The 22092-nt window shown below is 41.6% G+C and overlaps 1 protein-coding gene across 3 annotated transcripts in view; it reads right to left on the bottom strand.

Moving 5' to 3' along the window:
- Nucleotides 1-10074: 10074 nt before the first annotated feature.
- Nucleotides 10075-22092, bottom strand: part of TMEM229B (transmembrane protein 229B) — a 58021-nt gene continuing 46003 nt past the window's right edge. For 2 of the 3 annotated variants that reach the window (XM_036735432.1, XM_036735433.1), the window contains exon 3: nucleotides 10075-13186. In XM_036735432.1, coding sequence (XP_036591327.1) covers nucleotides 12653-13156 — 504 coding nt within the window. In that variant the 5' untranslated portion in view covers nucleotides 13157-13186 and the 3' untranslated portion in view covers nucleotides 10075-12652. Of the gene's footprint in view, nucleotides 13187-13859; nucleotides 13974-22092 lie in introns of all 3 variants that reach the window. The other variant, XM_036735434.1, reaches the window with a different exon arrangement.

A 22092-nucleotide genomic window follows, 5' to 3' on the forward strand; every position in this document is an offset into this window, starting at 1 on the left:
AATTCACTTTAAAATCACAAGAATAAACCTATTACATGTTAATATAAATAACATTTTAATGAAAAATTACTATATTTTCCAAAACAAAAATTTGGTGAGGAGTGACTTGATACTTTTGCGAATCTCTTTAATAGCTAGCTTAATAGAAGACAGGTGGATTCTCCTATCTGCTTCTACATCCAATTTAATATATTGTTTCAGTTGAAATGTATGAAGAAAATCCAGCCTTACGTACATTTGTAGTTAGAAAAGGGAGTTCTATTTTAATAGGCAAATAATGTCTTAGTATTATTATTAAAATAGTATTGACTTCTTGCATGCTCTGAAAGTATCTCAGGTATCCCCAGAAGTCCAAGGACCACTCTTTGAGAATTGCTGATATAATCTAACTCTTACCTCCCACCCAATTTCACTCTGAAAACGTAGACCTATTTTTAGACGAAGAACCTGGAGCCTAGAGTCTTATTCAAAGTCACACAAACTCCAAATCCATTGTCATTTCCCCTACATCATGCTGTTTGCAAATAGAAATAGAGGATAAGTTTCCAAATGCAGTTTTATCATTTTGCCATGGACTAGCCCTAGCTAGAACTAGCCCTAAGCCTATATATGAGCAAATAAATCAATTGAAATATCCTTCAATTTCTATCCACTGACTTGATACTTAGAAAATCTTCCTGGCCTGCTGAGAGACACTGGTCCGATTTTGAGAATGCCAACACCTACTTCCATACTTTGGAATGGATCTAGGATTGCACAGATGAGGGTATTTGGAGACAGGATTCACACTCTCTCATCCTGCACAATTCTTTTTATGGCCTCCTGTAAATCCCACACAGGGGCTTCACCTAATATTCCAAGGGATTCTCTTAGAGCCTTTTCAGTTTCTTTTCTTAAAAAAATTTTATCAATAGTTTTTGTTATTGCCTCTCCTATCCCTCCTCCACCACCCTCCCAGAAAGCCCCTCCTTATAAGGAGAAAAAAAGTTCAACAAACTATCCAGCACATTGAAAAAGTATGATATTCTCTGTAGGGCTCTCTGTACCATTCCCCACCTCTGCGAAGAAGAGAGGGAGGTTTATTCTCCTATTTCTTTTGGGGGGAGAGGAGGGCAAATTTGCTTATTATCATTTTGAAACATTCAACTTCCTTTTTTGTTGTTGTTTATCCATTTACATTATTGTGGTTATTATATACATTGTTTTCTCAGTTTTGCTTACTTCATTTTGTATTAATTCGTACGTCTTCCTGTGCCTCTTTACATTCATAGTTTCTTAGGGCCCAGAGATGGTCCATTGCATTCATTTTTCACAACTTGTTTAGCCACACCCCCAGTCAATGATATATTTCGAAGTAGAAGATGCCTTAAAGGTCATCTAGTCCATTTCCTCTCATGTGAATGCCATCAATGACATTCCCTACAAAAGGGATACCCACCATTCTTTTTGAAGGTCTCCAGTGACAGGGAGTTCACTACTTCCTCAAGCAAACCTTTCTATTGATAGGCAAACAATTGTTAATAAGAATTAGATTATATAGAACTAAAACCTGTCTCTCTGTAGCTTCCCATCTTTGATTCTAGTTCTGCTTTCCAAGGCCAAGCAAAACAGAACAAATATGATTCTTCTTTTGCAAGATAATTCTTTGTGGAGGGCAGACTTGATAGTTATAAATTAAGCCTTCTCTTCAGGTTAAACATTCCTATGTTTATTCCATGTTCTATTTTCCTAGAGCATGGTTTCTAGTGCCCTCCTCATCCTCTTCCAAGCATGCTCTAGCTTATCAATATACCCCCAAAAGGATGGTGCCCAAATCTGAACAAAGTTCTCCAAATGGTAGCAGATTGTGGGACTAGCTCCTTTCTGGTTCTGGACTCTCTGCCTCTGTTTGCATTAGCTCTTTGGGCTGCAACATCCAGAAGTTGACTCATACTGTTCTTAGAATCACTAAAACCCCCAGGGTTTTTTTTCCACATGAACTGTTGCCTAGCCAGTTCTTCCCCATCCTGAACTTGTACAGATGATATTTTGAACTTAAGTGTAGGATTTTCCCTGGGAACAAACTCATAAAGAGTAGCAATAGAAAATTAGAATGTCGAGGTGGGGCTTCCCTCATCTTTGGGGCCAATGTCATGGACAATTGGAGCATTCTGCATTACATCCTTGAGGTCTTTGTTTTTCCCTAAATTTTATACTGTACTTACATATCTGGAGAGGGAAGAGACTTCAGAACTCGTCTGATTCAACCCCTTGATTTTATATTGAGGAAACTGGGGCCCACTGAGGTTAGGTGACTTGTCCAACATCACATGGGAAGTAAGCATCAGGTCCTCCAGGTGACTCCAGAGCCACCACCACTGACTATCTCTTTTTTTTTATTATGAACTTGACAAGCACCAACAAACATGAACATTTCCACACACAAGGAACAGAAAAAGAAGATTGTATGTGAAACTTTAAATCTCTATTATGTATAATTTTTCTCTCTTTTTTAAACATGTTAAATTCCACACAATAGTACCAATACAGCCCTGCTTATCTGTGTTTCCTTCTGAACCTCCCACAGTTTTTTTCTGTGTATTTTAAAAATATTTCATTGATGTTCTTTTCTTCTTTTTAAGTCTCTCTGACTATCTTTCTCTCCCCCTGCCCCCACCAACTCTCTCCACCAATTAAAAGTCCCCGTTTGTAACAAATAAGTATAAGTAAGCAAACAAATTTATACATTTAAAACATGTTTGAAAGTGTGTCTCATTCAGCACCTATTGTCCATCAGCTCTCCACCAACGGGTAGAAAGGATGCTTCATCAATCTTGTGGAATTGCAATTGGTCTTTGAATTGATTAGAGCTCTTAAGTCTTTCAAAGTTGTTTTCTTTTACAACGTTACAATCATTAAATACATTGTTCTCCTGGTTCTGCCCATTTCACTCTGTATCAGTTCTGAATCAACTTCTTTTGCTATTTACAGCCTAATAACATTTCATTACATTCATATGGAATAATGAAAGATGCTCATTTTATTTCCAGTTCTTTGCTACAACCAAAAATACTGCTATATTTTTGCACAGGCAGGTTCTTTCCTTTTTTCTATTATCTCTTTAGGGGTATATACCTAGTAGCGATATTGCTGGGTCAAAGTTTAGTGACTTTTGAGATGTTTTTTCAAATTACTTTCCAGAATGGTTGGGCCACTTCACAGTTTCACCAACAATATACTAGCGTGTGTGTCCTTCCATGGCTGCTCTAACAATTATCGTTTTCTGTTTTTGTTATCTTTGCTAATCTGATGTTTATGATAGGGAACCGCAGAGCTATTTTAATTCACACTTCTTTTATTTTTAGGGATTTACAACAATTATTACATGGTTATTATTTGCATCCTTTGACCATTTATCTATTGGGGAAGTGGGTCTTGTTCTAATACATTTGATCAATTCTCTATATTTCCTGGATATCAATCCTTTATCTGAGAAATTGTTGCAAAGACTGTTCACTATTTTCTTTTTAATCATAACTTCAATAATTTTGTTTGCACAAAACTTTTTCAATTTTATGTAATCAGAATTGTCTATTTTATCTCTTATGATGATCTCTTCCTTGATTAAAAAAAACTTCCTCTATCCATAGTTATAAAAGGTATCTACATCTGTGCCATGTATCCATTTGGAGTTTTTCATGGTATATGGCGTGTGCTGTTGATCTAAAGCTAATATCTGCCAGACTGCTTTCTAGTTTTCCTTTCCTTTCCCCTATAGTTGATGTCGTTGGGTTTTTGGAATGCTCTCTTACATTCAATTGCTTCTGTGTCTTGCATACCTAATATGTTCCACTGATCAACTTTTCTATTTTTTAATGAATACTGAATGGTTTTTTTTTGACTCCTGCTTTGTAGTAAAGTTTAAGATGTAGAGTATTTCTGCCCACCATTCCCATTTTTTACCTTAAGATTCTTAACCTTTTGTTTTTCTGGATGAATTTTGTTATTATTTTGTCTGGTTCTATGAAGTAGTTTAATTGGTTTGGCACTGAATAAGTAATGGATTTATGCAGCATTCTCGTTTTAATCAAAATATAATCTAATATAATCATGTTAGAAAGGCCTAACCATAAGAAAGTAATATTTTTCCAATTATTTAAGATCTTTATTTTTATGGAGTGTTTTGTAGTTGCATTCATATAATTCCTATGTATTTATGTCGGTATTTGGAACCCAAAATATTTTATACATTTTGCAGTTATTTTGAATGGAATTTCCGTTTTTATTTCTTCCTGCTTGGATTTGTTAGTAATATCTAGAAAGGCTGATGATTTGAGTGGGTTTGTTTTATATCCTGAGAGCTTACCTAAATTATTATTTCAATTTTTTAATATCTATAGGGTTCTCTAATTAAATCACATCCTTTGTGAGAAGTGATAATTTTGTTTCCTCTTTGCCTATTCTTATTCCCTCAATTTCATTTTATTGTCATCTTGCTGTAAGCAGCATTTCTAGAACTATATCAAATAATAGTGGCAACAATAGATATCCTTGCTTTACCTCAGTCTAATTAGGATGGCCTCTAGTGTTTCTCCTCCATTGCAGATAATGCTAGCTCTTGGTTTTAGATGGATACTATTTGACATATTAAGGAACAGTCCATTTTCCTATGCTTTTTAATTTTTTAAAAAAATATAAGTAGGTGTCATATTTTATCAAAAGTCTTTTTCTGAATCTATTGATGTAATTATGCAATTTTTTTGTTACAATATGGACTATTATGTTATAGTTTTCCTAATAGTGAACCAACCTTACATTCCTGGTATAAATCCAGCCTCAGTATGTTGTTTAACCTTTTAACATTCTTTGCTATTTTTAATCCCACCACCTTTATGATCCACCCTCTAAAGTTGAAGTTGGTTTGGGTTGTAATTATTTCCTCCCAAATATATATTCCCTTTTGGTGCCCCCCCCTTATCTTTCCTCATCCCATCAGATTTGCCATTAAATTTAATTAATGTCTACTCTGAACTCATGTATGTGTTCAATCCTCTTTTGCCATTATGAAAAATGGTGAGTTCTTTCTCCATCATCCTCATTTCTTCCCTTTTCCCTTCCTTTTCTTTCTACTTTTAAAACCAACAAAACAGAATAAAACCCCACCCTGGTGCTGTGTTTCATTAGTCTTTAGCACTATGTGAATGGGCTTTCCCTTGCTTTTGACTCAGGACAGCTCACCTTCTTTTCAAACATCTCTGATTATATCCTCTCCACTGTGGTAGATGGACCTCTTAAAAAATTTCTCTCCAACCCTTCCCTCCCAACATACGCTACTGTTCAAATCCTATCTATGCTTTAACAACTAACTAAAGCATTGCCCCTTCTCTGAACTCCCATCTCCTTTTTCCAATAATCAGGACTAGAAAGGACTTTAAAGACCTAGCTCAACTTCTTCATTCTCAGAAAATGGATACGTAAGGAAATATATACAAAGAAGCTGGTCACACATGTAGTTGGTTAGTGGCCAAGCTAGAACTTGGAACCCCGACTATATCACATTGCCTTCCTACTTCTTTCAAATGGAGAAAGGCTCAGGGTAAAAATACGTGACAGAGGTAGGACAGCCTTCATGGTACATGGATCCCCCAGAAGGGGCTTCAAGATGATAAAATCACCCCCATCACTGGCCATCCAGGCAAGAGTAGAAGATCCATGTCAGCAAAATCATGAAGACAGAAGGTGGCTGGCACATACATCTCAAGGAGTTCCTAAAAAAAATCAACATTTTGGGGTGTGTCATAGAGGACAGAAAACTGAACTTAGATTCAGAGAACATCTGAGTTCAAATCCTGCCCCTGCTACATACTACCTCTGTGTTCCTGGGCCAGTTACAGCCTCTCAGCAACCCTGCCAATTCTCCAAGGCTATGTAGAAGTTGTGAAGCAGGTTCCCATTTGAATTGGCAGAAAGAGCAGAGCAGAGAGGTCTCTACACTGAAGAAATCATAGGTCTTGGGGGAAAATAAGGGGAGATTACTGGATTTGGAACTTAGAAAGCTTGGGATCTAGTGCCAGCTCCGTGCTAAGCAACCTGGCCATATTACTTAGCCTCTCTCAGACTCAGTTTCCTCATTTGTAAAATGAACAGATTGGCTTAGGTTACCCCCAAGGTCCTGTCCAGCTCTGACATTCTATGGATCTAGCAGAAGGCAGGCCCAGATACCATGGACTCATTAGGAGATTTGATGAGGACACTATCTCTGCACTGCTGAAATCTTCTCTCCTGTCATTTATCCATGAGTCATTAGCCTCCAGAGGGGTCTCCAGACAGAGCTTAGAGAAAGGCTCAGGGCCCTTGAAGGCATTAGAAATACAGGGGGAATTCCACTAATGCCATCTCAATCATTTCATTTGAGTAGGGTTGGGGGGAAGGGGGAGTAGCGAGAAAAGGAGCCCATTGTGGATGAATAGAAGGTAAGCCAGCCTCAGGCAAGTTGTGAAATCTCAGAACTTTGTCTTAGGTGCTCTCATCATACCCTTTCTGTGTCCTTTTCTCCTCACTCTTCTCAAGGGAGACTAAGCTCGTACTTGTCCTCTCTCTGTTTTTTCCTATCAAAACCTGCTGCTGTTAAGAAAGAAATCTCGAAAACCCACTCATACTCGTGCACTGCTCTCAATTTGTCACTGTTCATAATCCTTTGATAGCTACCTATTGCCTACTAAATAAAACCCAAAGAGCTTGCTCTGGTATTTGTGCCTCCAACCTGCTTCTTCTGCAGCTTCATTCACATATTCACTCTGTCCTATGAGCTGGACTATCCCCAAACTTGTCTTGCCATTTTTTGCACACAGTTAGGGCTTAATAACTGTTCATTGAATTAAAAAATACACACTGAGGTGTAAATGATCTGATGAAGCTTAATAAGGGAACCCCTTGAGGTATTTACATTTTGACAGAGTACAAAGCCTTTGGATCCCCTTCGATTAGTGACATTTCCCACATTTGTGAGCCAATGGGGGTAGGTGTCTTAAGGAGGCAGGAGAGCCATCTACCCAGAAAAATCATACCAGCTGGTCCTAGGCCCTAGCTAACTAGCAGGCCCAAGTCTTCTAGGAATATGAGACACGGTAGTAGGACCCCTCTTGAATTACAATCAAAAAACTTTCAAAAGTTTTCTAGTGTGGCCATACTGGCTATGAGTCCATGAGGGAGTCACTTAACTTCTGAGTCTCAGTTTCTTCATTTGTAAGATGGGGATAATATGCCCATAAACCTTTTAGGATTACTATGAAGTTAAAATGAGATTTGTGTGTCTGTGTGTGTATACACACATATACATATATATGAGAATATATTATATATGAGCTTTGCAAACTTTAAAGCTCTAGATAAATATTAGTTGTTATTTTTATCGTTATTTTGGACTTCATTGTGGAAAGAGCATGGTGGTATAGCATCATTCAGCTTGTAGGCTGGTGGTGGGGCTGGTCAGGGGCAAGGAGTAAGCTGGGTATTCAAAGGAGAGCCACCTCCTTGAGTTAACTGGCAAGGGTGGGGAGAGCATCTTTTCTAGTTTAAAAGACTTTTAGAACTGACTACTTCAACAGAGGCAGGAGGAAAATAAAACTCTTCTGATCACCCCCTTCCTAGCTGTCCCACCTTGGAGAAAGACTAGGACTCTCAAAACAGAAGAAATGCTCCCTTTTAGCTCATGAAGCCACAGTCTCTCTTCCTCCACAGCAGAAAGAATTGTGGCTCAATTAAGCTCACTCCAAGGGGCTCCTTGGAAACCCTCTTGCCCCCTATTAAGACTGTAAGACTGCTCAGGCTCCTACCTTCATTCCCTTAATGGTGGGTGACGTAAATGATATCCAAATCACTTTATACTTACCCAGCTGAGATGGACTCATTAACCAACTTTAAGCAAAGATACTATGATAGACTGGCAGAAAGTTCCAAGGAAAGAGTTCCCTCAGAAAAGCCAGGAGGCAGTCCCAAGAACTACTTTGAGACAGGGAATCATCCCATGCAGTGGGTGGGTTGGAAGAGCTTCCAGTCTGTTAGCACCTTTGTTAGAAATGGGCTTCATTTAATGAAATGTTAAGTGTGGCCTTAAATGGTACCTGACTGAGACAGGCCTCCCTGAATCCTACAGTAGACAGAGTCAGCAATAGCCCTAGAACACAGATTTCAGTATATTTTATGTTCATAAGGTAGAGGCAGTGTGGTGGGGACAGAATAATGGAATTGTGGTAAGACCTGACTCAAACTATGTGACCCTGGATCATTCACTTAACTTCTGGGAGTCTCAGATCTTTGAAACTATAAATTATAGTTGGGTTATTTGCATTTTTCCAGGATGGAGGGAGTTCCCACATCAGTGTAATCATAGGTCCTTGACTTCTCGTTGTATGCATGAAAGAGGAAGAGAGAATAGAGGCCAAGTGGGGGTGGGGATATGAAAGTCTAAACAGGCCCCTATATTTAGTTCTAGAGCCATATTCAGTTGTACTAAGTTCTCTCCTTATAAAGGGCTCCCTAGTCAGAAGCCTAGAGTTTTTGGAGGAATGAAAGGTACTGGCCAAACATAAGTAACCTTCCAACATAGCTCAGGGTCTGTCTACTCAGGCATGGAGGACAAGCATTATTGCTACAAATAAGCATAGGCCATTATGAGTCATTAGCATCAAAGAGGGAGGAATGGAGTAGGGGGATAGGAAGTGGCTCACCCAAGCTGAAGGATGATTCATTCTCTAGTTCAATGTATTCAGCTCTGGGGTAGGGAAGGCATGAAAACCAGAAGCAGCTTTTCCTCTAGAGAAGTCTGGGGATTTCCAGTAGTATACCAGGGCCAACTGGTAATGCAGCACAGGGCTCTTGGAGCAAGCAGATGGGGCTTCCATTTCTAGGTTTCTAGGCTAGGGAATATGAGTAGGCAAAAGGGTCAAATGGAAGAAAAAAAGGGAGCTCAGGGACAGGCCTGGTGTGAACTGGGTAATGTGGCATACTAGAAAGAACATTGTTTGGAATCTGAAGACGTGGGTTCAAGTTTCAGCTCTCCCATTAGTCACTTAAAAGGAGCTGTTGGATGAGATGACTAAAGGTCTCTTGCAACTCTAAATCCTGCTGTAAAGGTGGTTGATCAAGGGAGCCCCTGATCAATCTTACAGATAGCCCAATCAAACTGGTGAAATTACAGGGTGAGGATCTGTATCAGAAGAGCACCTCCGACAGCAGTAGACATGTGCTCTAGCTCCTCCCTGAGAAGACACAGGGCACTCCTCTGGACCGTTCCAGGGGCTGCAGCTGCCTCTAAGATGACTGGTGCCTGAGGATCAGAGGGGACAATCTCTTGCCATAAGATCCACCTCTTCTTCATAGCATTTAACGGTGAGCTAAGATGCCAACTGGGCCTTTTGGGAGGCAGTCTCTTAGATTTCCCAACTAAAATGCAACATGATGGGGGACAGGGTAGGTGGGAGAAGAGATTTCTCCCTTCCCCACTCCCCACAAGAAGATAATATTAATTGCAGCAAACAATTTCTGCTTACCCTGGCAAGACTAAGGAGTCCCTGCCTGCCTTCTTTTGCTTTTTTTTTTTTCTTCTGAGCTCAGGTCAGAGACTAGTGATCTTGAGAATGGGTATTTCTAGCCTTGGGGGTTACCTTGCAGACAATCCTAATACAGAGTTTCCAGGTTCTAGAGTTCCCAATCAAGAGTTCCTGAGTTTCACAGATTTTCTCAGTGCATGCAATTTGAAGAGGATAGTCCTAAAACTGGAAGACTAAAACCACATTACATGGGCTAAGAGATATGAACATTGTCAATCCTAAATAATATTGCTAAGAGTTGCTTGGATCGTCATAAAAGGTAAATGGGGGGGGGTGTTTGTTAAGCAGCCTCGAAATGCCTTTATCTTCAGGGAAGTAGGACACTAAATGAGTTCTATATCTGTATCGCTACTGGGGCTCTGATGATAGCTTTTTTATGCATTTTATGCATATTTTTGTGGTGGAGGAAATAAAGGCAGTCTCATACCCAGGGTACCTGTGAGGAAGTGGAGACACTACTACCCACATGTGGGGACGCTTCAGACACAAGCCATACCTAAGCTTTATTCAGGACGTCTACCCCAGAGTTGGGGTAGAAAGCCAAAGAGCAATAAGGACCCCTTTGGGGTCAGCCCCCAGGATGAAATCTGGTCCCTGTGAACCCGGGTCTTTGAAGAGAGACCTGGGGCACAGGATACACTGTGATTCCTATGGTGGCATTAACAGTGACTCAGCACCAGGCCATAACTATATGAAGACTGGGTGGTTGGTAGGGCAGCATTTGTAAAGTTTGTGGCTAAACGAACTAAATGCTTCTCTCTAGTCAACATAGGCAGCCTGACACAGGGACTATGGGGGCTAATCTGGGAGTCAGGCAAAGGTTTTAGTCTGACACACTAGATAATGGGCAAATCACTTAATTTCTCAATGCCTTAGGAAGTTTTCTAAGACTAAGGTATAGATGAGTTGCATCAAGTTTCAACACTGGCAGTTTCCAATGTTGGTGAAATCACAGGTCTGACCTCACTACTCCCTAACCGCCCAAATTCTCTTCACTAATTGATAGAAAGCAATCAATGCCCACCTTCACCTGGGAAGAAATGATTTTCTATGTCCTTGGGGGAAGAGAGGACACTGTATGAGGGGGAGCAACTATTCTTCAGTTAGGATTAATCCCTGTATTTGGAAAGCCTATCCAGGAAGCAAAAACTTAGAACTTCTTATCACATTACTCTGAGTCTAAGACAACAGCAAAAAACATTTGTTCCCTAAATTGATCCCTCCAAGCTATTTTATTCCACTCCCCTCCATATTCTTTCCCCCACCCAACCTCCAAACTCTGGTCCCACCTGTGAGACTGGGTAGGACAGCAAGGAAGAGGAGTTTCTTTCTACAGTTGGTAGTCTTGGCATTTTTTTAAATGATTTATAAAAAGGGATGATGCTAATTTCTACCTAAGTGTCCTGGACTAGTCAGGAAACACTGTACCACAGGGTATAGTAGGGTTAATTAACTCCTTTGTGCTGGTTGGGAGTGCTGGAAGTGAGCTAGGTTGAGGCATTCACCTGTCCACTGCCAGCAATGGACACTTCACAGGAGCGAGAGGGCAACTGGGGTGGGGGACTAAAACCATGCCTCCAAATAGTGTGGTAATACTGAATAAGGAGTGAATTCAAAGAGAGAGCCCTGTTTGTGGGGACAAGAGGGCTAGGAGTGGCAGCCCTGAGAAGGCAACATGGAGTTGGGGGCTGTGATAAATGAACACCAGCACCAAGTTCTGAGCCTGTTCCCATCTGAACATTCTAAAGCATCTCCTAAGCCTAAAATATTACCTCTCTCCACCTCTGGTTTCCTTCAAGTAGAATCTTAACCTCTCTTTCTCTCCCTCTCTCAAACTCTGCCCCTTCCCCCCCCTCTCCTAACAATCTTTATTTGGGAAACCTCTCAGAAATTCTTCCAGGTCACAAGACACTACCTCCTTAAGGCCCTGCTGGGCCCAATTCTTGCATGGGTTTAGTGGGTGGTCAGCCTCCAGCAAGGCTGTTAGATGGCTATGAGAAGGGAGTAGGGGGCCAGCACCAGGGCACACTGTCACAAGCCCAGTGGCCATGATGCCAGATGCTTTCACAGTAGATGATTGGAGAGGGAAAATGCTGCCTGTGTAGTCTCCCTAGGATGTATGGCAAATGAGCAAAAAACAAAGAGGGGAAGGGGTAGGGGCAGGTAGAAAAGACTTCTCAGGTTTCTATCTCTGGGAATTTTTGTGTTGGCTTGTAAGGGGAGGAGACAAGAAAGGCAGGCCACCCTTAGTTCAAAAATAAAAGAAGAGGGTAGAGGGAAAAAAGGGGGAACTCCACGGAGCACTTGAGGATTAAGTTCTTCAAAAGTCCAAGTTTAGTGGGGATCCAGCACCAGTGTGCCCCAAAAAACACCAAGAAAGCAGCTTCGGGGCTACAGGGAAGGAGGCAGCAGCAGGGCCTCTGCCTCCATCTCCTGTGCAAGCAGAGTGTGGCTGCCAAGCTGTCTCTCAGCCATGGCCAAGTTCCTTCTAGTCCTTCAGCTCCTTTGGCCCCGTGGGAGGTATTGGTTGCAAGCAAGCACCTGAATACTGCCTAATGGAACAAGCCAACTGCTAACTTCACCCAGACCAAAGGGCAGTGGTGGGTGTGGGGGGAAGGGGCCCAAGGAAGAGGTGGGTGTGGGAGGTCCAAGAGGTTTCCTGGGGCCTTCCCACCTGTCACCCAGTTTTTAAAGTCACACGGTCAGTGGATTGGGATGCTATTTTTCAAAGTCATCACTGCAATCGGGAATTCTGCTGTTCTCCTCTGAGCTAGGAAGGTATTCACATATATGCCCCCCACCCCCATACCCATGTAGCTCTGTTCCCTTCACTTCTAACACACACACACACACACACACACTCTACTCTGGTGAGGACGGGGATGGTGTGTGGGTGCAGATTTTGTGTGTATGTGTGTGTGTGTATGTGTGTGTGTATTGATACAGTGGGCATAGAAGGGAGAGGCTGTGTCTAATAGGAAGAGCAGCTCCTCCCATTTGGTTTTTGTTCATGGGTTGATCAAGAAAGCCCCAGGGCCACTGTCCATGCACGGGTCCACTTCTTAGTCTGTCTTGACATGGCCATTAGCCAGAGCCAGTGAGGCAGTAGGTCCACCAGGCTCAGCATGCTGTTCAAAACGAAGACGGAGGGTGTTGCGGATGATAAACTGTTCCATGATGAGGGAGCCACAGAACCAGGGCACAGCATACTCCAGGGTGATGAGACCCATGAAGTCAAAGTCAAACTGGGAGTAGTCCCAGGGGCAGGCATTAAACTGGCGAAGGATATAGCCCGTGGTGAACTCCCATAGGTATGTCCAGAGGGTGTAAATGAGGCAACGGACCAGGATGTGGCAACGGCCCCGCAGGCGCAGGTACATCTTCTCCACAATAAGGATTGAGGTACCGTAGATGAAAAGGGCCCAGACACTGGTGACACCCGGAAATTTCCAATTAAAGTTCACGACGAACTCCCAGGCAGCCGTGAACATCACCTCGCAGAAGTAGCCATGAATGGCATAGAGGTACCAGCGAGACAGTGCCGTCAGGGGCTCCGCAGAGGCCATGTTGCCTCCTCACAGTCCCCAGCCCAAAAGCTAAGAAGTACAACAAAGGAGACAAATCAGAGTGGCAGAAACAGCAGTCACAAGAATTCAATGTATGGCTCAATCAGCCCTCCCCTCCCATTATGTGGCCGCTCTCAAGTCACTGCCTTGTTAACCAACATGGGGGTGATCTGAGTTCTTTGTTTCTCCTTCTGCTCCCAATGGCTACCTCAGGGTCCCAGAATCATAGGACTTTAGGGCTGGGATGGACCTTAGAGATTATATTCTAATTCCTTTATTAATTTTATTTTAACTTTAAAGAATCCTTGACTTAATTATTAAATTGATATAGTTTGTTTTTACATTGCTTACATTTCCAAATATATATATATCTATATATATATAGATATCTATATATATAGATATCTATCTATCTATATATCTATATCTATATATACTTCTCCCATCCCAGAAAACCCTTCCTTATAATAACAAATAACAAAGAAAGGAGGGAAAAGAAGTTTGGTAAAACTAAACAGCTTATCAACTTCATCTAAGAATATCTGCAATGTGCCACATCTAGAGTCCCTCACTTCTGCAAAGAAGGGAGGGGAGTACATTTTGTCTTCTCTTCTTCAGGCCAAATTTGATAATTAAAATTACCCAGTCTAACCCACGTATTTTAAAGATGAAGAAACTGAAATTCACAGTTAAAGGGACTTACCCAAAGTCACACAGCTGATTAATGGCAAAGCCAGTAGAACCCAGGTCCCCAGGTCTTTTGACTCCCAATCCAGAGGTTTTTCCACTGAGCTATGATGCTTGTCTCAGGAGTTGTCTGGTACCATTTTGGGGGAATATTTTACCACTCATTAGCAAGGGAAGATATGGATAATATATATGAAAGTGCTTTGAAAACTGTAAAGTGCTATTATAATGTAAGGAATAAGTATTATGGATGGACAGGAAGAGAAGGAATCAAAGTTGGCTGGCTTAATGCTGCAGGAATCATAGAGATGATAGACAAGGGAATCTGCATGGACCTTCCCTTCACTGAAGGTCTTCAAGTGAAGGTTGGATGACTAACTTGTTAGGATTATGGTCTGGGGTATTTCCATGCAGGTAGGGGTTAGAAATGGATGGTTTCTGAGGTCTCTTCCAACTCCAAGATTCTGCCTCTATTGTATAGATGCAGAGGTTCCCAAACTTCGTTGGTTCATGGTATCCTTAGCGTCTAATTATTTTCAAAAGAAATCCCTTACCAGTTTCATTTATTAAATAGCTAGGTTGAAAACTTCAAAGTATCTCATAGGGCCCCTGTGAGTTTGCTACTGCATCTTAACATGCTGGGGCACATGGTTTGGGAACCATGGATGTAATGGAAAGAACAATGAATTGGAAGGCAGGAGCTCTGGATTCTAATCCAACTCTGGCTCCTACTAGCTGTATAATCAGGAGCAAATAACTTTCCTCTTCTGGATCTCAGTAAAATGAGGACAATGTCTTAGGCTCAGAGGTTCTCAACTTGGGGGCTATGATCTAGTTTTGATAGATAGACAGATAACTGTATTTTAGTATAATTCTTTTCCTTTGTAATCCTATATATTTTATTTTAGGCATCTTAACTCATTATTCCAAGAAGGGGGCCATCAATTTCACTAGACTGCTGAAGAAGTCCATGACACACAAAAAAGTCAAGAACCCCTGGCCTAGATGATCACCAAGATTCTTTTCCAACTCCAATGTTGTTATTCTGTGTGTTTATTTTTAAAAAGGGGAAACTTCCCAAAGCTCATTCTGTTTTTTTATAAACTCCAGGGGGAAGTTTAAAGCTACCAGCTAATTTTCATTTTCTATGTTCCTCCTTTAGTATCAATAAGGCAGCTAGGTGGTACAGTGGATAGAGTGTTGGAGTAAGGAAGACCTGAGTTCAAATCCAGCCTCAGACACTAGCAGTGACCCTGGGTGTATCACTTACCCTTTGTCTACCTTCGTTTCCTCAAAAGTAAAATGGGGATGCTAATAGCGCCTACCTCCCAGAAATGTTTTGAGGATCAAATGAGATAAAATAAAGCATTTAGCAGAGTGCCTGGTACATAGTAGGCATTTAGTAAATGTTTTTTCTCTTCTTCCCTTTCGTCCTCCCTTTAATGAGCCATGAACAAATTGCACTGGCCCATCAATAGATGACATTGCATGCTACTGAACTTTTGTGTTCCCTCACTCTTCATGTCCCTTGGTCACTTTCCAACTTTATTTTAACCTGGGGTCAACATAACTCCTTCAAGCATTTCTACAACAATTTCTGATTTCTGAATGCTTTAAAATCAACTCTTCCTTTACATTTGTCTTCAACAGGCAAATTACATAGGTATTAGGTACCCAGTTTCAAGATGGCCTGAGCTTAAATTGGTTGAAAGCTTATTGGACATACTAGGGACAAAAATTAAGAGGTCAAAAAAGGGAGGACTTCCTTTTGTTTTCCTTTCTCACCTAATTACCTCTCTACTCTACTCAGGTTATCTTTGTTTTTTATTTTTATCATGTATGGCTTTTTAATGTGGGAGCCGTGATAGCCAAAGATACAGAGTCAGGAAGACCTGGGTTCAAGTTCTGCTTCTGACACGGTTGTCTTTTGATATACTTTTGACACAACAACTCAGTTCCCCTAGGCTTGTCTCTAAAAGGTGGCACAATGGATAGAGAGCCAGGCCTGGAGTCAGGAAGACTTAAGTTCAAATTCAGCCTCAGATACTTACTAGCTGTGTGTGACCCTGGGCAAGTCACTTAACCCTGTTTGTTTCAGTTTGCTCATCTATAAAATGAGCTGGGGGGAAGGAATGGCAAACCACTCCAGTGTCTTTGCCAAGAAAACCCCAAATGGGGTCATGAAGAGTTGGACACAACTTAAACAAATGAACAACAAAGTCTTTGCAACCATAAGTTGCAGATGAGTTGCTAACCTTCAATAGTGGAGGAAGTTTCTATGATGGGAATTCCAAATACTGATGAAATCACAGGTCCAGACAAAAACAATGATGTTGTCGTCTCTGTAACTATAGCTGTGCCCCCATCCTATCCATCTCCTAGTTCAAGCCCCATTACCACCCTGAAAAGCTTCCTGTTCCTGCCTATAATGATTTCTGCCTCCTCTGAGCACAACTCAATTCAACACATAGTTAATAAATATCTAATATGTACAGAATTCAGTGATGAGCCCTGAGAAGATAGTGTAATACTTGCAATACTTCATCAATATGAGGGAGCTCTCAGCATGAGAACTCTCTCTACCAACATAGATCACAGATTAACAATCCATCTATAACTTAGTAGATAAATCTCATGGAGTTGCCTGAGGCACATGGGGGTTATATAACTGGCCCAGGGTCAAAAGCTAATATGTGTCAGAGACTAGATTATAACCAGGTTTTTCTGATTCTAAGTTCAGCTCTTTACCCAATTTACAATGTAAAAAAAAAACCAAAATAGATGATTTGTAATTTGTTCTGGTTGGGAGTAACAAGCTATTTTTATCTAAAATAGTCTAGCAGAGAAGTAGCACGGCGTAACAGATAGAGATCTGGCCTCAGAATTAGGAAAAATGTAGTCCATGGGCTGGCAAACTATGGCCAAAGGCCAAATCCAACTCTTCACCTATTTTTGTATACCAGAGAATTAAAAATAGTTTTCTTTCTTTTCTTCTTTCCTTCCTTTCTTCTTTCTTTCTTCTTTCCTTCCTTTCTTCTTTCTTTCTCCCTTCTTTCCTTTCTTTATTTTACATTTTTAAATATGATAAAACTTTATTTAAAAATGCAAAAGCCATTCTTAGTTCTCTGGTCTTACAAAAAAACAGGTGGTGGCCAGATGTGACTCCCTCGGTCTGCAGTATGCCAATCCCCTTTGTTGTTCAGTTGTGTCCAACTCTTCATGACTCCATTTGGGGTTTTCTCGGCAAATATACTGGAGTGGTCTGCCACTTCCTTCTCCAGCTCATTTCACAGATGAGGAAACTGAGTGAAATAGGGTTAAAAGACTCGCCCAGGGTCACACAGCTAGTAAGTATCTGAGACCAGAGTTGAACTTAGGAAGATGAAGTCTTCCTTACTTCAGGGCTGGTACTCTATCCACTGCTGCTCAGCCATTAATCAAGGAAAATTATTTAATCTCTTAGTATTCCAACTCGCTAAGACTATATAAGTTGAAGAGCAGCTATAGGTCTATACTGATAGTTTCCTCATTGGGAATTCCCTGTACCATTTACTGCTTGAGGTCTTTTCTGGTTCCAACCAACGCCCTTCCAAACACACTGGAGCTGTTTTGTATGTGTTTCGAATATACTTGTTTATGTATGTTGTCTTCTCATTGCAATGTAAGTCCCTTGTGGGCAGGAATTGTTTTTGTATCTTGACTTCATAGCACAGTGTCTGACACATAGTAGGAACTTAATGAATGTTTGTTGACCCATACAATCAAAATCACAAGTCTGGTTCAAAAGAAAAACAAAATAAATAAAAAATCCAAAAATAATGATGATGATACCACCTTATATTTGTATACTGCATTGTGATAACTAACATTATCTCTTGTCCCTCACAACCATCTTGTGAAGAAGGTGTCACTAGGCCTATTCTTGTAAAATGTTAGAGATAGAAAAAGGAAAAAAAAAGAAAAAGAAAAACCTTAGAGATATCAAGACCTCAATCTCTTCAATTTACAAATGAGGTCAATCAGAGGGGTAAAAAGGGCCAGGACTAGATTTCACGTGTCTTAAGTGATTCCTGGTTATTCTCCTAGCAAGGTGGCACAGTGATTAAGACACTAGATCTGGAGTTAGGAAGACCTGAGTTCAAATCCAGCCTCAGACACTTCCTAGTGGTGTGACCCTGGGCAAGTCACTTAACCTGTCTGCCTTGTTTTTTTCATCTGTAAAATGGGCATAAGAATAACATATGAAGAGCAAGTCTGACCATGTTACACATACTCACACATGCACACATACATACACACACAAAGTCAATAAATTTCACTAGCTGCCTATCAACTCTAGGATCCAATATAAAATCCTGTTTGACATTCAAAGCCTTTCACAAATTGCCCTTCCCCGCCCCCCACTCCCAACATCCCTGATCTTTCCAGTCTCCTTACATCTTACACTTCTCCTCACACCATTCTTCAGTCCAGAGATATTGCCCTCCTTTCGGTTCCTCAAATAAGACTGTATCCTGAGGCTGGCATTTTTACTGGGCATTGCCCATGCCTAGAACGCTCTCCTTCCTCATCTCTACCTCCTGGCTTCCCTCAAGTCTCAGTTAAATCCCACCTTCTGCAAGATACTTTTCCTAATCCCCTTTGATTCTAGCTCTTTCCCTCTGTTGATTATTTCCAAATTTATCCTTTAACTAACTTGTTTGTACATTTGCTCACATGTTGTTTTCTTCATTGGACTGTGAGCTTCTGGAGGGCAGGGACTAGGTTGTTGTTGTTGTTGTAGTAAAACCTTTCTTTATTTTCTCACAATTTTTTTAACCTTTCTTCTTATTCCCAGTACTTAGCATAGTGCCCGGCACACGGTAGGTGTTTAATAAATGTTTATCAATTGACTGATCTTCCTCTCAGAGTTGTTGTGAGGATAAAATGAGATAAACCACTTTGAAAACCTTAATGTGCTATATAAATGCTAGCTATCATTACTAGATCAAAGCTGCCCCTCTCCTCAACATTGCCTAAGGCTCATCTAGGAAACACTGGAGCAACAGGAGACTAATGCAGCCTTCCATCTCTGGAGCTAACTGCACTGTAAGGCAGCACCTGGAGTCACCGATTTTATCAGAGATGCTAGCTGACATGGACCTGGCCTTCCTGAGTGTGCCTCCAGTTTAGCTAACACTGCCTTCAGGGTCACCTTCCATCCGAAGTCTGGGCCCCCACATCCTCTACCTCAGTTAGACAACCAGCCTGTAACAACAGGCTGTGTCTTCTATTAGATGGTAAGCTTGTTTTACTTTTGTATTTATACCCCCAATGGCCTAGCACGGTTGTAAGCACCTAATAAATGTTTGTTGATTGAGTGAAGAAAGCAATTCCATCATCAAGTGGGAGAAAGAAAACAACACAATTTTCTAGCACCTGAGTGATGGGTAGGGAAAGGCTCCATTAAATGGGGCAGGCTCTTAAGAGTTTCCTTTAGAATTGGGCAAAAGAGACAGAGCTGGCCTGGAGAGAAATGAAGATCCTGTAATTTGGTCATTACATTCTTGGTATTGGACAAACCAACAAGGAAAAGGATTTAAAAAGAGGTATTTGCCTCCAACTGAAGGTATAAAAAGAGTAGAAACAGACATCAAATGACCAGAACAAATATGCCAAAAATGGTTTCCCCAGACCAGAGAAGCAATTTCTTACGCAGTGCAGGAAGGAGAATGAGGAAGAGAATTCAGGACCCAAGATTATACAAACAAAATGGAGCGGTTCTGGGGCACAGACTCTTAAAGAAATTAAGATATAGAAGGTCCCCAGAGCACCAGGTGGGAGGAATGGTCCTGGTGGCTAGATTATTGAAGGAAGGTTAAGAAATTGTTTGGGGAGAGGAGGTGGTCTGGGAAAGAGCAGAGGTTTTTATTTCCTCTCTCCTCCAATGGAGTAAGAAACCAATAGTCACACAGATAAACAGCCTCAAGTTCCCAGTGGGCTTCAGCTACACCTATATTCGTTTATGACCTTCTACTTCTCAACTGCCCAACCCAATAGGGTATGGGCCAGGACCCTCAAAGACGAAAGTGGGCTTTTCTTTTCATTTTAACAGACCTGACACATTTGGCACCTTGGGAATGGGGGATCTGGCCTCTTACTGGACTGGAAGCCAGATGCTAAGTCCTATATAATGACTTCCTTCATTCAGCTAAAAACTCTACCCTTACTCGATCTTCTCTGACCAGTAATGAATCGCTGCTTATCCTCACTCTGTTCCCCAGCTTCGTGGGAGTGTCCAAGAACAGATGAGACACGGAAGTATCAACCTTCAGAGCCTTCCAGGGCTTCCCTCCAAGATCAGATGAATTAGAGTACTGGGGTAAGGGAGGGTAAGATATCTCTTAATGGAGAAAAGAAATACAGAGCAAAGGAAAATAAGCAGATAAGAAAGAGAAAAGGTGGAAAGAAAGAATGAGATGAAAAACAGGCCTGGTTTTAGTTTCTAAGAGGTAAGAAAAAACAGGGTGGGAGAGAATGGTATGTTGTTGTTCAGTCGTGCCCACCTCTTCATGACCCCACTTGGAGTTTTCTTGGCAAAGATACTGGAATGGTTTGCCATTTCTTTCTCCAGCTCATATTACAGATTTACAGAACTGAGGCAAACAGGGTTAAAGTGACTTGTCCAACGTCACACAGCCAGTAACTATCTGAGGTCACATTTGAACTCAGGTCTTCCTGCCTCCAGGCCTGGTGCTCTATCCACTGAACCACCTACTTGCCCAGCAAATAGTACAGGAAAGGCCCAACTAGATCATTGGTTAACTACATTTTTATCTCAGAGGATGACCACTCTCAGGTGGGAGGTGGGAGAGATTTAAAGACCAGGCTGAGGTCAGGGAGAGAAGATTGAAAAGGTATCACTGTCATCTGTGACAGCATAGGGCTCCTCGCTGGAGTGGGGAGTTAGGGGTGAGGGGAGGGCAGACTTGTTTGAATTTTTAGAACTCAACTTCCCTTCAGGCCCTGTTAAAAAACCATATGAACTGTGCTTGAACCCTAAGCTAGAGGGAGCCTATTCCTCCTCTGTGTTAGGGTTTCTCATACCCCAAACCTTAGCTGTCTACCCAGTTTGACCCCAATTGGGTTGATTCTTCCTAGAGACAGACACACTTATTCTGAGAACTCAGCAGCACTTGGACTCTATGCAGGATGACAAACACAGAATGGGGGGAGGAGAAGGAAGGGAGTATAAAAAGAAAACAGAAAGGGGGTGGTGCCACAGGCATGGGGTGTTTGCTTCAAGGAGCAGCACTCATATTCAAGGACCTCTCCCATGAAGGGGAACAGAAACACAGGGCTCCAAGGAAGGACTTGGAGTCCAAAGTGCCATTGTAGGGTCAGGTGAATCATTGCCTCTTAAGCACAGGAGGTTAGTAGGTGAAGGGACAGGAGTGGTTATACTTAGGAGATTCCTGTCCTAATGGTCCTTGAGTTCTCTCACCTGATGCCTTTTTCTGGCATTTGGCTATTACATCACCTAGGGGATGAGGTATTGTTTGGACCACTTCCATAGGTTAGTAGAGCTGGGACAGAACAGGTGACTGAAAGTGACCAGAAGGCCACAGGCATAAAAGTAAGGCTGAAACCAGGGAGAAATACCTTAAAAAGCTCTCAATTCATGACAGGTCTGGTTGCCTCCCCTCTTATCCCTAAAAGGATAGGGCATCACTATCAGATCACTCAGTGGGAATCTCTCTCACCAAATGGGACAATATTGCTTTAAAAAGAGTAGGGGTATGGTTCTTTTACTCCCCCTCCCATTCAGCTCAGGTCGGCAGGACCTTCAATCACCTCTCATTCATTTCAGCTCTTACCCTCCCTATCTTGAGGCTCCCAAATCACCCCAGTTCCATGCTTCATGGATGTGTACTGTCTTTCCAGGTGGAGGTCACATGAGAGGAGAAGGCTCCAGAGACATGGAGTGGAGTTTCTCTGTAGGTGGCAGAATGGAGTGAGATGCTAGAGGAAGACTGTGGCTGAGAAGCAACAGCTTACATGAATGTCCCCTGTGGCTTCTTAGACTTGATTAAGCACAGAGAGAGGATCTGACTATTTAGGCTAGATGAGAAGAAAATACATGTGGTCATCTTAATCACAGAAGATGGATGGGTGAAGGGAAACAGAATCATAGAATTTCAAAGATGGATGAGACTCCAGGAGTTGTCTAATCAAACTCATTCCTGAAGGAGAATCCCTCTACAACCTGC

Source organism: Trichosurus vulpecula, chromosome 8 (assembly GCF_011100635.1).
Source record: "Trichosurus vulpecula isolate mTriVul1 chromosome 8, mTriVul1.pri, whole genome shotgun sequence".
Classification (NCBI taxonomy): Eukaryota; Metazoa; Chordata; class Mammalia; order Diprotodontia; family Phalangeridae; genus Trichosurus; species Trichosurus vulpecula.